Source organism: Myotis davidii, unplaced genomic scaffold (genome assembly GCF_000327345.1).
Source record: "Myotis davidii unplaced genomic scaffold, ASM32734v1 scaffold14, whole genome shotgun sequence".
NCBI lineage: Eukaryota > Metazoa > Chordata > Mammalia > Chiroptera > Vespertilionidae > Myotis > Myotis davidii.
In genome coordinates, this window is record NW_006287372.1 from 2269362 (window position 1) to 2287721 (window position 18360).

Consider the following 18360-nt stretch of genomic DNA (forward strand, 5'->3'; position numbering starts at 1 on the left):
GCAGTGGCAGGCGGGGAACGTTGGAGTCATCCGTCACTGAAGCAAGCAAGCCTCATGTTAGTTTCAAGCTGCCTGGCTGCCGGCCACCATCTTAGCTGGCAGTTAATTTGCATATCTCGCTGATTAGCCAATGGGAAGGGTAGCGGTCGTACACCAATTACCATGTTTCTCTTTTATTAGATAGGATTCCAGCAATGCAGGAGCCATGGAGTTGATCAGCTAACACTTCCATTTAACAGAAGCTGTGATCTGAATGTCAGTGGAATTAAATAAGACGTGGAGGGAATCACCTGGCCATCATGCACTATAATGTGGCTAGTAGATATATTTGCTTGGCCGACACAATTTACGCTAATAAAGGAAAAAAAGAAAAACATGCTCAAATTCAATAATCATTTTCAAGTTAAAATGCAACATAAAAGTACCATGAAGCAAACAGTTATTTTCTTCATTTAGCAGATATGCAGATATGTATATATATGAAAGTTCATCAGGCTTTGTAACTTGCAGTCTAGAGAATAATATATAGCAAAGTAGAAAACCTATCAATTAATTTCAGTTTGTGCCATGCTTTGTTCCACTGAGTGTAGACTTCACAGGAAAAGTAAAAATATAAGAGAAGAAAGAGCAGAAGAAAAAAGTAGAGGTTAATTGCCTTTGTGGACTCACAGTGGTTTTGACAGCTTGGAACCATTAAAATGTGTGTAAAAGTGGATGAAAGTATTCTTAGCAAGACTGCGTGTTTTGAGAGATTTTGTTCTCAACTTTCAGGTTTTCATTCCATTTATAACCTGAATAGAAGCTGACTGTACTTACGGAAGTGTCAGCTTTTATGTGTGCACATTGTGACACCAAAAATACTGGATATTTTCTCACAATTTTCATTGGAATGTGCACATATGGAGCAATACCTTCCTAATTGTCATTTTCCTTCCTGATTCTTTTCTCTCTTTTGGTGGGTAAATAAAATCTAGAGTAATTGTAAAAAGTTCCCCCCAAATGTCATAGCCTAAAATAACCACACACAGTGTTTCAATATTTCTATGGGCCAGGATCTAAGCACAGCTCACGTGGGTGGTTGAGCTTGGCGTCTCTTTTGAGGAAGCCAATGAGCTGACAGTGGGGTCCGGTCATGTAAGTTTGACAGGGACGATCTTCTTTCAAGACCCAAATGGTTGCTAAGGGGCCCCGCTCCTCACCACGTGGCCGCAGCACAGGGTGACTGGTGATGCCTCAGCAGCTCCCTCGGAGTGGGGGATCCATCCAAGAGAAAGCAGGAACTCACCCAAGATGTGAGACCCAGTCTTTTATGACCTAATCTAGAAGGTGGCGTCCGTTGCTGTACCTTGTGCTCATTAGAAGTGAGTCACTTAGCCTGGTCCACACTCAAGCAGAGGCAATGGCATCCTGTGAGTGCTCTGTTGCTGCTATAACAAATGACCCTAAACTTAGTGGCTTATCTATATATATATAAAAGGCTAATATGCAAAGTGTCCCCTCGGGAGTTCGACTGGGAGACCAGGAGTTCAATTGCTCGCTATGATGTGTGCTGACCACCAGGGGGCAGTGAGGAATGAAGGAAGGCCCCAGCCGGCAGCCAGAAGGCCCCAATTGGCCTTGATCAGAGGCCAGGCCTAGGGACCCTACCCGTGCATGAAATCGTGCACCTGGCCTCTAGTAAAATAATTTAAATTTAGTATCTGAGCATTCTGTAGGTCAGATGTCCAACACAGGTCTCGCTGGGCAAAAGTCAAGGTCAGCAGGGCCATGTTTCTTTCTGGAGGTTCTTGGAAGATGCCTCCTGTCTTTCACAGCTTCTGGAGGCTTCCACCGCCCCTTCCTCATCACCCTTTTTCCCATCACCAGAGCCCACGGGGGAGCTGAGTCCTCAAAGGCATTGCTGTGACTTCTTCTTTTCCTGCCTCTTCCAAACAGAGAGACCTTGTTACTGCACTAGACCAACCCAAATGACCTAGGACAGTCTTTGTCTTTAGAACCAGCTACTTCCCCTTTACATGTAACATAGCATGGCACGGGTTCCTGCATGTCTTCCAGGGACTGTAACTCTGCCAAGTGCAGGCATGAAAGAGTCTGTGGGCATCTTTTGTAAATGACCGCAATAATCAGCTGCTATCAAACAATGCTCCTAGAATCTGCCTCCTTCCCGAGTGCACACACTCATGCTCCTGGCCCTGCAGGGCACTCATTAGAAGCTGAACAAACTGCCTGTGCCCATCACCCAGAGCAGTGGAAACACACACCCTTGCCCTGCTTTTCCACTGACTCAAAGAGATATCTGTACCAGATGAGTGTGAAAAGTATTTTTGTGATGTGTGTGAAAATGTGGCCAGCTATTAAATAACATACAAATGCCAGCAACTATTATTATCATCAAAGGTGACCTTAAGAGAGCATTATTTCATTTTAAGCCTTTAAACTAAATTAAAACTTAAATTTAAACTTAAATGGCTTCAGGTTTCTTCCCTAAAAGCTTCATTTTACTGCTCAAAATCCTCACTAATTCCTTTTCAAAACAGTTAAAAAATAAAATCCTTAGCTCTAGTGCCCAATAGTAGATGAGTGGATGAAAAAGCTGTGGTACATTTCCACAATGGAATGCTAAGCAACTGTGAAAAAGAAGGATCTCTTACCCTATGAGACAGCATGGAGGGACCTGGAGAGTGTTATGTTGAGTGAAATAAGCCAATCAGAGAAAAACAAGTACCACATGACCTCACTCATATGTGGAATCTAATGAACAAAATAAACTAATGAACAAAATAGATCCACAGACATGGAAACATGGAATAGACTAATGATTCTCAGAGGGAAGTGAATGGGGAGGGGAGAAATTAACCAAAGAATGTATATGCATATAAGCATAACTCATAGACAGACAATAGCTCAGGGAATGCCTGGGGTGGGGTGGGAGCCGAATTGAGGGGGCCAAGGGGAAAAAGTGGGGGACATCTATAATACTCTCAACAATAATAATAGTAATAATAATAGTAACTGAGGGAAAGGATTTACGCTAAATGTGTTACATGTCAGTGCTTCTCAAACTTGAGTGCACATAGCGGTCACCAGGGTGTCTTGTTACAATGCAGACCTGAGCCCTGGACTCCGCACTTCTAAAAGGTTTCTGCACGAGACAGACGTTCTTGTGCGCGAAGCCCACTTTGAGTGATGAAACCGAGCACTACTCTCCACATAGAATGCACTCAGCTGCCTAACTTGGCTTTGACGTTTCAATGTGTTTATGAATTATAAATGCCTAGTGCTGGAGCTCTGGTGTTTTACACATCGCATATGAAATGACCCCAAAAAGGACCTGAGAAAATAAGTCCCTATGTGCTCATAGGAAAAGAGAGAAATTAGAAATGGAAGGGCGAGACAGAAGCAAGAGCCAAAGCTTGGGGTCGACCTTGCTTCACTGATGGGAATCTGAGGTTCTCAAGGCGACAGGTCACCCAGACTCCTTGTTGGTTGAATTTCACTTTCCTGGAGTAGCATTGTGTGCTCAAGTGTGAAACTAGCAGAGTCTTGGGCTGCAAAGAAATAACAACTTTAAGTCTATGCATTAATAATGAACGTACAGCCAAGATTATTTTTCACCAAGTATTCTTGGTTAATTTTCATGGGAGTTGTCTTCATTGCTGAGGTCAATAGATCATTCGGTGTATTTGTAAAATTGTTCATTTTTCAAATATATTCCTAGAAGTGGGGTCACATTTCCTACTTTTGTTCCCCCCACACACACACACACACACGCAACCTGGCTCCCAGCCCACCCCAGACCTTCCCCGCGACATTGTCTGTCCATGGGATATGTTTAGGGTCCTAAACATCTTCACGCCACTGCTGGTGAACATTTATTCAAGTTTTATGTTTGACTTGTTTGGTTTCTAGAGTCTTTATCTCAACAAAACATGGCCTTTTCTTAAGCTGTATGAGTTCTTTATATATTTTGGATATTAACCTCTTCTCAGATGTATCACTAGCAAGTATGTTCTCCCATGCAGTGGGCTCTCTTGTTATTTTGCTCGTGGTTTCTTTTGTTGTGCAGAAGCTGTTTATTTTGATGTAGTCCCATTTGTTTATTTTCTCCTTAGTTTCCTTTGCCCTAGGAGATGTATCTATAAATCTTTCACTACGAGAGATGTCTGAGATTTTGCTGCCTATGGTTTCTTCTAGGATTTCTATGGTTTCATAACTTACATTTAAGTCTTTTATCCATTTTGAGTTTATTCTTGTGTGTGGTGTAAGTGGATGGTCTAGTTTTATTTTTTTGCATGTATCTGTCCAATTTTCCAAATACAATTTATTGAAGAGACTGTCTTGACTCCATTGTGTGCTCTTGCCTCCTTTGTCAAATATTAATTGAGCATAATGGCTTGGGTCAATTGCTGGGGTCTCTGTTCTGTTCCATCAATCTATATGTCTGTTCTTGTGCCAGTGCCAGCTCTTTTGATTATAGTGAGTATAACTTGATATCTAGTATTGTGATGTCTCCAGCTTTGTTCTTCTTTCTCAAAATTGCTGTGACTATGTGGCATCTTTTTTGAGTCTATACCAACTTTAGAATTTGCAAAATGGCTAACATCAACAAATCAACAAATGGCAAGTGCTGAAGAGAATGTGGACTGGTTCAGCCACAGTAGAAAATAGTATAGAGTTTCCTCAAAAAATTAAATATGGAACTGCCATTTGACCAAGTGATCCCATTTCTAGGAATATATCTTGCGAATCCTGAAACACCAATGAGAAAGAATGTATGCACCCCTATGTTCATAGCAGTACAATTTACAATAGGTAAGATCTAGAAACAGCCCAAGTGCTCATCAGTACATGAGTGGGTAAGGAAGTTCTGGGTACATTTTAAGAACTTCTGGGATATTAAGGAGCTGTTAACAAAAGAATCTCTTACCCTTATAGCCAGTCAGAGAAAGACAAGTATCACATGAACTCTCTCATATGTAGAATCTAAGAATAAAACTGATGAACAAAATAGATCCAGAGACAAAGAAGCATGGAACAGTCTAGTGAATCTCAGAGGGAATGTGGGGGTGGGTCGGTGGGTGGGAAGAGATTGAGCAAAGAACTTGTATGCATATATGTATAACCCGGGAACAGACAATAGTGTGGTGAAGGCCTGGGAAGAGGGGCAGGTATACGCTAGAAGGGGTCAATGAGGGAAAAAAGGGGACATCTGTAATACATTCAACAATAAAGATAATAAATAAATAAGTACGTCCTTCAGTTTGACCTTTGTAGAGATTTGACAGATGCTCATGAAATAATGAAAAATAATCTTCAAAAAAGTATCCCAGATAAAAGAAGAGACAACGTGATGGGGAATGATATACGTTTGAGGAATTAGGTAATTCACGTTTGATAAACGCCCCATTGGTGTTGGCTTTTCGCCCGAGGGAGGTGTGCTGTGCTCTCTGCTAAATCTCTTTAAACTAGATGTTGGCTACCCGTGCACCAGAGCCACAGCGTTTCATCAAGCTTCCTGGCCGCTCACAACTCAAGTCACAGGTACGTTGATGATTAGCTAGTGGGAGTTCTGATGGAGAAAAAAAGTAAAACCAGCAAAAGAAGAGGAACAGGTCTGGGAAGCTCAGCCAGAGGGCTGAGGCTGCGGCAGACTCTGCTGATGATGCCAGTCTGAGCACCAGCTCACACCCACCTCTCACCCCCTCCCCTCACCCCCACCCGCAGCCCCCACCCAGGACCAGCCCTGGCTGAGATCACAGCCAGCAAGTGAAAAGGGCACCCAGCCGGGCACGTGCACATGTCCTCGCTCCCTTTCTGCTGGGGAGACCTCCGTCACAGACAGCCACCAGCTTCCCCGTGTCCTTGCAGAGCCCGGGAGCAGCTTTTCTGTAACAAATGGGACCAGCCAAGCAGTGATCTCCGCATTAGCATTCTAATAACCAGCGGTGGCCCTGGTGCAGTGTCAGAACTAATGTATGAAACTCGTTCCGAGCGCATTAACATGCTCCTGACGCAGTGACGGCCCAGTAAAAGGAGGCTACAGTTGCAGTCCCATAACGGTGACTAGCTTACATGCCATAGGGGCCTATTCCAGATGCTAAAGCTGGCTCTGATTCTGCAAGAAGAACAAGATGAGAACCATTCACTTTTGTACAAAACTGGCTGCATGCTCCCTTAGCTTCAAGCTGGAAATGGCCCCGAAGCCCGCACTGGAGAACACAGCTGGACCCGGCTCGCTTTGCAAGACTGGGGCATCGCCCTGAGGTCCAGCACCCCAGGCAGCCCCAGCTGACCACCGCCTTGGAACCCACCAGGCAGCTCAGCGAGAGTCAGACGTGTTTCCCCATCACTGCCAGACTGTTCCCCCACAGCACCCCTCAATCCTATAGCCTCCAGGATGCCAAGACCCCTGGGACCAGGACAGGACTTCCCTGCTGCTTCCCACAGCCAGGCCAGGTCCGAGGGGCAGAGAACAGTGGCGTCCTGAACTGGTGAAGAGCCGTGAGACGGGGTGGGGAGTGGGGGTCCTGGACCAGGTCTGGTGGAGCTGTGGCTCCTGGCTGTTGCGGAGGCTCAGGCTATCCTCTCTCCCAGAACAGTGCCTGGCATGGGCCTGAGCTCACTAGTAAAGACAGTTGTCACGTATCATCATGGGAGCCATTTAGTCTCTCGGCCTCTGGGACATCTGTCTATGTGGCGTGGGAGGAGGGACCCGCCTGCGTATTTCCCAGGATTGTCCTGAGGTGCTGACTCACAGTAACTGCACTCCCGCCGGATCGGTGCCTGTGCCGGGTAATGGATGGCTTTACGCCTTCACTTGTCAAACAGAGCAGACTGTTTTCTTCATCTCCTGGATTTTTATTCAATGAAACAGGAGTGAATCTCTAAATCTTCCAAATGTGAACAATAAAAGACTGAGTGGCTTTTCCTGGCAGCGTTGGTGCCATAGCTGAATTATTTACACTTTTATTGAATCCCGGGGCAGGGAGTAAAGCAAAACTATCCCAAGAATAATGAGATTACTTTTCATTAATTCACTTAGAAATTGTTTTTCTTCTTGTAAATGCTTTCTCCATCTAAAAAGATCACATTGGTGCCCTAACCGGTTTGGCTCAGTGTCGGCCTGTGGATTGAAGGGTCCCAGGTTTGATTCCGGTCAAGGGCATGTACCTTGGTTGTGGGCACATCTCCAGTAGGGGGTGTGCAGGAGGCAGCTGATCAATGTTTTTCCTCTCATCAATGTTTCTAACTCTCTATCCCTCTCCCTTCCTTTCTGTAAAAAATCAATAAAATATATTTTTAAAAAATAAATAAAAAGATCACATTGGTAATGTGGATGCCTCATTACTCTATGAGGTAGACATAACTTTGATATCAAGGTTAAATTTCTCTCTCCACGACAGATGCCCACAGGGTGGTAGAGATAGGTAACAGGTGTTTGTTTATTGTAATAGTGTAAATATTACATGATTTCAAAGATTCAATTCACTTTTATGAGGATATTCCAGATTGAATACATGCAAATAAATAAATGTAAAATACTTTTTTAAATATTTCTGGTTGTCTCACAAACTATTATTTTAGGGGCGCTCTGTTTGGCTGGGTAACATCCAAAACATCTCTATGTTCACATCTATATAAAAACATTGAAGGGGAACATAACTGAGCGTTCTTTTTCCAGAATCTTATGTTTTAATATCCATTACAGATATCCAAGAAAGGGATATATGATGGCATTTTGCCATGATTTATGTGTTTGGCAGTGTACCTAACAGCAACCTCCAAAACGTTCTTCAGGTAACTAGCCCATTGGCCAGTCCTGACCGAGTGAGCTGTCATGGCCACTTCCGCAGGCCATGCGGAGCTACACCTGCTGGGCTGTGTAAAGCCAGTGGACTGGCAGGCTCATTGAGCACCTGGTGGATAAACACGCCTGGGCAGGATGCTGAAGGGCACAGGAAGGGAGTGAAATGATGACTGTCTTGTAGATGTCCCAGGTCAAAGGGGCAGTCAGTAGTCAGTGCCACTGGAACAATGTCTAAGTGAGGTGGGAGAAGAGGAGAGTTTGGGTATAGAGTTGGAGGTATCTTCCCAAGACTCAAGGCATAAATTCACAGAATGAGGCCACTACCACTTTCAATGGAACGCCCCCAGGAACTGGACATGTAAGTACATTTCCGTATGTAGGCTGTCCTTTCTGAGGATGGCACTTTGCAATGGCACCTGTCTCCCTCTGCCGCGAATCATTTACCTCAAATCCAAAGAGGTTCGTTCAGCTCATTGACTTTTTCCAGGTCTCTAACTTTCTGGTTATTTCTCTCATGGTATATTGACATTGCTTATTTAGTGTAAAACTAAAGAAGAAAAGAAAACTCATTAAATTTTTTAGAACATTGAATATATTTCAGTGAAGCTAGTGGCCCAACAGAATATTTTTCAATTGTTTGAATCTGAGGTTTAGTATTAGAAGGATAAATTTTTCTCTTTTCTGTATTTCTTATGCTTACTTGAAATATTGAAACCTCAAAATAGATATGGGTTTGCCCTGGCCAGTGTGGTTCAGTTGGTTGAACATCATCCCATGCACAGAGAGGTCACCAGTTGGATTCCCAGGCAGGGTGTATGCCTTGGTTTCTGGCTCCATCCCCAGCAGGGAGAATGCAGGAGGCAGCCAATAGATGGTTCTCTCTCATCGATGCTTGTCTCTCTCATTGATGTTTCTCTCTACCTCTTCCTTCCTCTCTTTTTCTAAAATCAATAAAAACATATTTAAAAATATAGATATGGTTCCATTGTATAAGGCTCTCAGTCGGTCCTTACAGAGACTCACAATGTCGCAGGCCCCTACCCCTCCCTATGTGGAGGTCTGCTGTGTCCAGGGGTCTCCTGGGCTCAGGCAAAGCCTTAGCTCCCTCTGCTTTGTCCCTGTGTCTGGAAAGGGATCGGGGGAGTTCCTCCACCCAGATGAACCCAAACAGAAACTCCTCAAGAGACTGCTCTTTGGTGGTACTTACCTGGTTTCACCAACCCTCTCTACAACAATCCGATTCTCGGACTCAGGGACTGGAGTCCACCAGCTTGGTACACAGATACCTCCATAGGAACTTCTGCACAACAAGTGGGAATGCAACTAGGATTTCATGGACCATCTCAAAAGAATTTGTTGAGAATAATTAAGTCCACATCCTTTCTTGAGAACGCTATAAGATTCCTAAATATTAGTATTTGGTATGAATTTACTGGCAAACTGATGAACTTAAGAAATGACACTTTATCTTCTGTATGTATCTTAATAGTTTGCTCCAAAGCTCATGTCTTATGAGAGTGGGCTAACATGGAAGCTGGTCATCTCTCTTCTGGCCCTACCTGTGCGTCACTGGCACACTGCCAGGACAATCAGGGAAGAACGCCTCAGAGTCGCTCTGACACTGACCACAGAGGGTACTGTTAAGATGCCATTCACTTGGTAGCTATGGTCACTCCAAGGTCAACAGCTCTTGAGACATAACAACCTAAGCTTTGGCTTCCAGAGAAGTTGGGTTGTTCTCAAGACACAATTAAATCTTGTATTTATAAAGTTCAATACGAAGGAAGTGCTCCCTCATCCCAGCCTTTGCAATGCTTTATGTTCACTGATTAGCTGAGCTTCCTGCTTGCTGTCCCTTGTCCCTTGTCCCTTGTCCCTAACCAACCCCTTTCACCCTCACCCATGACACAACCACTAGATTTCAGATGATGGTCACTAAAGCAGTGTTGAATGTGTAAATTTACATATCTATGTATATAAAAGGCTAAGCAACCATCTGACCATCCGTCCGGTTGCTATGATGCACAATGACCAACAGAGGGTAGACACTCCGACCAGTAGCTATGACACCAGGGGGTGGATGTGCAATGCAGGAGCTGCCAAGCTGCGGTGATTGGTAGCGGCGGTTCTCTGGTGAAGCACCCTGGAACCAGGGAGGAGGGAGTCCGCTTCCTGGTTGTGTTACCCGAGAACTGCCCTCTCGCAATCCAGGACCCCTTGGGGGATGTTGGAGAGCCAGTTTTGGCCCGATCCCCATAGGCCCGGCCAAGGGACCCCACCTGCCGGAGGGACTCCACTCACTCCACAGACACCCTTTGGGCCGCACCCTCCCAGGTGCTGCCGGCCGGGGAGGGACCGTGGGAGGTTGGCTCCAGGGCATGTCTGACCCATCTTGCCCAGTCCCACCCCACCAGCCACCTTCTAATTAATTTCCTTTCAGTGTGTTCATCCATCCCTAACACAGTGCAGTGAATCCACTCCACAGAAGTCTTCCCTTTTTCTTACAAAATAATGCCCCTCACTTCTTTCCAATCGTTCCTCAACTCTGCCTCCTTTGGATTTTCCCTTTTATTGTCCTTTGGACATTTTAACTGTATTAAATCTAGTTGATTATGTCATTTTCCAAACCTTTGTACTCAACTTTCCAATTTCTTATGTTTTATACATTTTTTAAAAATTGAATTGGTCAATTGCATGCAGATACTCTTTTGTCATGTATTTAAGCATCTTCTTATTGAATCTTAGTGACTTTATCAGAGTTATTGTTCCTGAAGCAAAGAATATGCTCTCTTCTTAATATTTCCCTCTCTCTCTCTCTCTCTCTCTCTCTCTCTCTCTTCCCTCCCCTCTCTTCTCTTTCTGTCTCTCTTCATTTTTAGGTAGCATCCCTAATACCCCCTACCCTGTTCAACATTTTCTCTTTTCATACTACTGATCAGCTTCTAATATGTCAGGTACTTTTCTCACTTATTATGTCTGTTACCCACAGTCTGCTTCCCCAGTAGAGGATGGTTTCCACAGGGGTGTGTCTAACCTGCTCGGTTCGCGACCTATCTCCACCAGTGCTGGATCTAAGTCAGTGCTCAATAAATCCTTGTTGAATGAGTGAAGGACATGTAACATTTGCACAGACAAGTGGCGAGAAGAACATAAAACTTCATGGTTTACTTTCCTCAAATGGCTTCATAGTTTCTTAATCCGTGCTGTTTTGTCTTATGCTTCCAGATATCAACATGGCCGGGGAACCCAAGCCCTACAGACCAAAACCCGGGAACAAGAGGCCCCTCTCTGCTCTGTACAGGTGAGTCGGCAAGCACCAGGCTGCACTATGTGGCAGTGGAAATGCCCACCACCTTGAAAGGCGATGCAGGTAACCTATGAGGACAAATAAGAGCAGCCAGCACCTACGTACATGGCCGGGTTGGACAGTGGACCTCCTGGCCTGGCGGAACCTTCCCAGACAGCCCTCTCACAGCCTGGTGACGCCTCTCCTGACCCACAGGCAGGTGGTGGGAAGGCCGGCCTTCATTGATGGCCGCATGCGTGCACAGTAGGTGGCTCACACGCGGCGCTTGATTTAATCAAATTTCACAGCAATGCTGCTCTCCTCTTACACACCGAGCAGCTGACATGCAGTTTCTGAGCCGGTCCCTGGTCACCCCTCTGGGGAAGGATGGTGCCAGTGCTCACATTCACGCTTTCCGCTCCCGCCCTGCCTCCAATCGCATGCCCCTGGCCATGCAGCCTCTTCTTGACGAAGTGCATATTCCTGTCCTCCCCCTCTCCCAGACCCCATTACTGTCTTCCTCTTCTCGAGGGGCAGCTCCACGTCCTTCCCTCTCCCTGACATTCTTGGGTCTGAGTCCATTAACATCTGGTCCTTCCCTCCCCCGGTGTCAGCTTGCCATGCCCACACCTGTAATCTCAATGCCAGAAAACGGAGGGGATGTGTTTAACACCTTCCTTGTTCTGTGTGCACTTTTCTTAGGTGAAGTAAAATTAGGTCGATTTAGGGGGGCGGGGGGGGAGTAAACTCTTAGAAGTTTTGGTTTTTTATAAAAACAGCCTCTTTGAAAAACAAACAAACAAAAAAAAAACAAAAAACGCCATGTCCTGCGGTTGAGCCGCATGCCCATTCAGTGCTCTTCCATTGGTTTCTGGCTGCAAGGGCTGACTCAGCCTCTCTGGCCGCTGAATTCCCTGCTGTCAGCAGCTGTCCTGGGCGATTGAGGTCCCCTGTCATTCTAATCAACCCGGGCCTCTCCCGACTCCTGTCTTCACTCCATCAGTGTCCCTGTCCCAGAAGCCCACAGGGCGCTGAGCAAGGCGCCTCCCGCCCGCTGGCGGTTGGAGAAAAGAGAACAGAGTTGTGCCTGTCCCCGTGGGTTACGCTGATGCAGCAGACGGTCCTAGAAGACGGTGCGGAGCTGGTGCTGGCCTCTGTCCTCTGACAGCCCGTGCTCCTCCTGCAGCCACACATGGCCTCACTGCCAAGGAGGCCCAAAGCCAAACAGGCAGAGCTCGGCCTGCCCTGCCTGCTGCCCCGGGCTCTCCAGGGAGCAGCCAGCAGAGAGCCGAGAAGAGATATTGGAAGTGTATCTTGATTGATCTTATTATTTTGTGTGAATTTATTGCATTTTAACTGAAATTTTTAATATAAAAATGGAAAGCTAAACAGCTTAACAGAAATGTTGACACTTGCCTCTATCTATCCCAGGGGTGGGCAAACTTTTTGACTCGAGGGCCACAATGGGTTCTTAAACTGGACCGGAGGGCTGGAACAAAAGCATGGATGGAGTGTTTGTGTGAACTAATATAAATTCAAAGTAAACATCATTACATAAAAGGGTACGGTCTTTTTTTTTTTTTAGTTTTATTCATTTCAAATGGGCTGGATCCGGCCCGCGGGCCGTAGTTTGCCCACAGCTGGTCTAGGCAGTGTTATGTGAAAGGCAGGCATGACGTCGCCGGCGAAGGCCTCCTGTGCACAGCTGAGAATGCCCCTCATTTCCTGGTGGGCTCCTTGTGAGCAGGCGCTCAGCGCTGCCGCTGACAGGAATGTCGGAAAAGCTAGCATCTTGGTTATTGGAAAGCAGCCCATGGCCACTTGCTCATCGGAGTTACGCTGCCCGTGCAGGGACGTTCGCTTTCCTGCCTCTGGTTCTCGGAGTGGTTCCATTTTCTTAGAGAATAGATAGACGCTTATGAGAAGAAACACGTGCGTTTGTAGCAGTCATTTCTCTATTACTCAGTTACGTTACACTGTGAATTCAAAAGAATTAGAAGCAGAAGCCATTTCCGTCTGACATATTGTGCACAGACCACAGTAACGGGGAAGTGCATTTTTACACGATTTCCATCTGTTCACACAAATGAAGGCTGGGCTGCGCTGACACTCCCAACCGGTCACCAAGGGAACAGAGCGCAGCTGAGAAAGGCCTGTGTGCTCTGCACCCTCCTGGGAGCTGGAGCGCCAGGGTCCTCCCTTCTTCCCTGGGGCTGGCTGTTTGCATGCGCCTCCCTTCACCACCCGGGTGGGTTGCTGCTATGCGCCTGGCTTCATAGATGGGAAAGTAAGCTTCCGAGACAACAAAGGGTTTGCCTGGAGTCAGGTCACAAGATCAGAAACTGAGCTCTGGTTTGCAGCCTTGAAGTCTGGTGGGAGCGTACCCTATCTCCCACCTGCTACCATCGAAACAGCACAGGTTAGGAAAAGCAGATTCCTGCCACCCAAAGCCATAGTTCATTCTATTTCTCTCCATGTACACATGCGAACATGCGTTACCACCTATTCATGTGGCTTCAAGTTCTTCTAACATATAGTTGTGTAATTAAAGCTTATTTTTCTTAATTTTTAGTGAGAGAGGAGGAGGAGATGGGAGAGAGAGAGAGAGAGAGAGAGAGAGAAACATCAATTTGTTGTTCCACTTATTTATGCATTCATTGGTTGCTTCTTCTATGTGCCCAGACCAGGGATCAAACCCATAGCCTTGGCCTATCGGGACGACCCTCTGACCACTGAGCTACCTGGCCAGGGCTATGCTTTTTCTGACAGGGTGACACTGAATAGAGGTGGAAGCACCCCGTGGTGTTGGGAATGTGAACGTGGTAGCAGCTCACACAGGGGTGCTTTCTGCTTTCCTGTTCTGTGCACCTCTGGGTCTGTTTCCTTACCTGTCAAATGAAAGGACTGGAATGACTTCATTTGTTCATTCATTCATTCGTACAAAACATTTATTGTGTATTTACTCTAGTGTGGGCACTGTGATAGCTGATCTTCTTGGCAAATGACACAGGATAATGGCAAGGCTGCAGGGCATGGAGAGGACAATGAAGGGAAAGCAATCATTTTACAGTTATGGGTAACCTCGGGTTTGCCCTCATGCCCTAAACTGCTATGTCTCTGTATCCATTTGCTCAACAGGGGATGGGAAAGGTCTGCTGTCAGACTCTCCTCTCCACTTATGTCCATTTTCTCTCCATCGTCACCACAAAGCAATACCTACATGGAATATCCAACCAGTCATCATTTGTTCCTTCTTGTGACTGAGTTTTGATTTAGCCAGACAGGCTACACTGATCATTCATCATGTGCTAAATTAACATGGGCTACAGAGAAGACACAAACACTTTAAAACATAGTGTAGCTGCAGAATAGTTCCTGTCTTGTACATGAGTTAGGTGTACATGTAAATAAGGAACATGGATGAACATAAATGCGTACAGATATGTAAGACAGGAAGTGAGAGCAGTGCTGCCGATGGGGAAGGGGCGCAAAGTCTGGGTTCTGCTGCTGCACGAGCAGATGGTCACTCAGCAGACAAAGGGTGGAACACCAGGCACAGACTCCACCCCACACAGAGGTCAAAGAGCATGGCCTGCTAAGAGCAGGATCAGTCACTGGTGAAGCCACAGAACTGGACCGGCTGGTGGCCAGGCTGTCCCGACTCCTATAGGTCTGCTCATCAGATGAAGGCGGTCCGGCTTCTGTTCTACAAGCTCATGGGGAACAGCGGCTCAGGCACAGGGTTGGAGGAAGGGAGCAAAAGTAATGATTTCCGTCCTGGACATGAATTCGTAACGACAGACAATTCACGAAAATAGCACTTGTAATAAAAAGGTCTCTCATTCTAGGCTATTTGTACAGGAAAGGTAATTAGTCACTTGTGCACATGCCATAAATATTGGACTCCATATAACGGTGAATAGCAAATGCTCTCTGAGGAAAATGTTGTAGCTTTGGGTAACTTGCTGCTTCCAGCATTCTGTGTCCATAACTGTGGCGTCCAAAATAATGATTCTCCCCCAGGAAGTGAATTTCCCCACAAACACAGTCGCAATTGGTACTAAATCACTGCTGATTGATGACTGACAGTGTGTCAGAGCTGATTGCTGACTGACAGTGCGTCAGAGCTGATTGCTGACTGACAGTGTGTCAGAGCTGATTGCTGACTGACAGTGCGTCAGAGCTGATTGCTGACTGACAGTGCGTCAGAGCTGATTGCTGACTGACAGTGCGTCAGAGCTGATTGCTGACTGACAGTGCGTCAGAGCTGATTGCTGACTGACAGTGTATCAGAGCTGATTGATGACTGACAGTGTGTCAGAGGTGATTGCTGACTGACAGTGTGTCAAAGCTGATTGATGACTGACAGTGTCTCAGAGCTGATTGATGACTGGCAGTGCATCAGAGCTGATTGCTTACTGACAGTGCATCAGAGCTGATTGCTGACTGACAGTGTGTCAGAGCTGATTGATGACTGACAGTGTGTCAGAGCTGATTGATGACTGACAGTGTGTCAGAGCTGATTGATGACTGACAGTGTGTCGGAGCTGATTGCTGACTGACAGTGTATCAGAGCTGATTGCTGACTGACAGTGTATCAGAGGAGATTGATGGCAGTCAGTGTATCAGAACTGATTGCTGACTGACAGTGTTTCAGAGCTGATTGCTGACAGTTATCAGAGCTGATTCCCAAATTTGGTCTGTGGTGTTCTACATTGTTTCCCATAGCAACCTATCCACCCCACATAGGCGACTATGATAATCAACATATTCACCCCGAGTAACTTCAAGACTCCTTAAGATTGTCGCAGGATAAGCTATAGCATCATCATTTTAATGTCCCCACCCTTGGTGTGTTAGCCTTGAATGTGGTTTATGTCAGAGCAGCTCCAGTGATCAAAAAACCTTCAGAACATAGGCCAAGCAAGGGGACTGTGCAAGATCCTGGTGATTTGACATTTGATCCTGAGTCCTATTGTCAGCTTTCCTGGTACTCCGTCACATCATAGAAAAGGAGACCATGGGGGGGCGGGGGGGGGCAAAATGTCCCCTGGAACCTTGAATAGAAAGGAAAGTAACAGGAGTTAATTTCAACTAATGCTACATAGCAAACACCAATGTGGAGGAAACACCTCCTGGACATCTGTGCTGCATGCCCTTGCTTTGTGCGCTGATAAATGTTATCGACAACTTGCCGTTCTTTGTATGTACTTTCTGATTCCTTTTATAATGTCAAGGATAATACACATCCACTTTCAGGAGCCTCCTACTTCCAGTGGCAGTGTCTCCCTCTGCCCTGATGAGGGCTCCATTTCACTCCCCCGCCGGATGGGCCCACACAGACAGCCACCTGGGAGTGGGCTCTGGTGTGAGTGGAGTGTGAGGTTTTAAAGGTTGCCCCATCCCTGCTCCGCATCCCATCCTTCTGGAATAGACACAAACCCAGCACTGGCACTCCTGCCAGAGTCCATTTGAATGTAGGATATTAACCCCTTAGTGGCTGTATCATTGGCAAATGTCTTCTTCCACTCAGTAGGTTCTTGTTTTTTCTTGTTGATGGCTTTCATTGCTGTAAACATTTGCAAAAATGTTTTAGTTTGATGTAGTTCTCATTTGTTTATTTTTTTAATTTGCTCCCCTTACCCAAACAGATAAATCATATATATGACTAAGAGTGACATCAAAGCATTTACTGGAGGACCCAGTGATGATCAGATCTTGTCCATTGGAAATCTGATCTACAGAGTAAGGCACATCACAGGGCCTAGGTGTCCCGTTAACATTCCTGTAGACTGGAACCTTTAAAAAATAATAATAATAACTTTATTTAAAAATATTTCTTAGCATGCTGAGGCCAAGCTTCAATATAAATAATTTATATTCTTTGATAAAATAGCTCACTATTTTTTTTCTTTTAGCTCCACCTCTATGCAACTCTGGGCGCTGCCATCTTTGTCATGGCATGACTGATAATTTGCATATTATTCTTTTATTAGATAGGATGAGCCTTGAGCTATGATAATATGGCTAAAACTCATAGTCAACTAAACAGGATAATATCTATACTAATAAAAGGGTAATATGCTAATTAGGGCAGATGTCTTCCGGACGACCATCCAGACATCCTTCCAGACAAAGCCTCAGCAGCTGCCTGAGACTCAGGCAGCCATGGTGGCCACCAGTGACAGCAGCAGCAGGGTGACGGGGGCGATGCCTTCCCCTAATTGGCCAGGTCACCTCTGGCAGAAGGAGGCCAGACTGTGGCTTAGGCTGGGGGCTGAGGCAGAGGTGGTTAGGAATGATCAGGCCAGTAGGGAGGCAACATAGGGGCGATCAGGCTGACAGGGGGCAAGGTAGGGGTGATCAGGCCGGCAGGCAGGCAAGCAGAGGGGTTAGGGGTGATCATTCAGGCAGGCAGGTGAGCAGTTAGGAGCCAGCAGTCCTGGATTGTGAGAGGGATGTCCATCTGCCTGTTTAGGATCTGTCCTAAACCAGAAGTTGGACACCCTCTGAGGGGTTCCAGATTGGAGAGGGTGTAGGCCAGTCTGAAGAACTCCCCCATGCACAAATTACCTGCACTGGACCTCTAGTCTATAATAATAACAGCATAATATGCTCCATCTGCCTTTAGGATCTGTCCTAAACCAGAAGTTGGACACCCTCTGAGGGGTTCCAGATTGGAGAAGGTGTAGGCCAGTCTGAAGAACTCCCCCATGCACAAATTACCTGCACTGGACCTCTAGTCTATAATAATAACAGCATAATATGCTAATTAGACTGGCCATCATTCCAGATGACCTTCCGGATGAAGCCAGGGCTGTGAGGGAAGCCCAGGTCCTGGGTGCCAGAGGGAAGCCCAGGTCCCAGGAACCAGAGGGAAGCTGGTGCCAGCAGCCAGGGTAAGGAAGGCCTACTCTTGTGTGAATTCCATGCATCGGGCCTCTAGCTTCCTATAACTGCCTAAATAAAAAAACAATTAAGATTATGACTACTTATAGTCTGTCACTCATATTTCACACTATGCAAATGTAATTTGTAAACCTTTTAATTTAAAATATTTGAAGAAATGCTGACACAAAACCCATTAAAGTAGTCCTGCAGCAGGCTAAAGAACAGCCGATCTTCCATTGTTTCTATGCATAGATATCCAAGATCACCTACTTGAAAAGGGAAGAACACAGTGGCAGGAAGGAGACTGATTGTGCATTCCTTAATTCCAAGCACCCATCTTTAAGGCTTTTGGAAAGACTGCAGTTTTATTTCTTTG

The 18360-nt window shown here is 45.9% G+C and overlaps 1 protein-coding gene across 5 annotated transcripts in view; it reads left to right on the plus strand.

The window, feature by feature from the left end:
- Positions 1 to 18360, plus strand: part of RALYL (RALY RNA binding protein-like) — a 564488-nt gene that overhangs the window by 452727 nt on the left and 93401 nt on the right. For all 5 annotated transcript variants that reach the window (XM_006759135.2, XM_006759133.2, XM_015560925.1 and 2 more), the window contains one exon: positions 11033 to 11108. In XM_006759135.2, coding sequence (XP_006759198.1) covers positions 11033 to 11108 — 76 coding nt within the window. The remainder of the gene's footprint in view (positions 1 to 11032; positions 11109 to 18360) is intronic.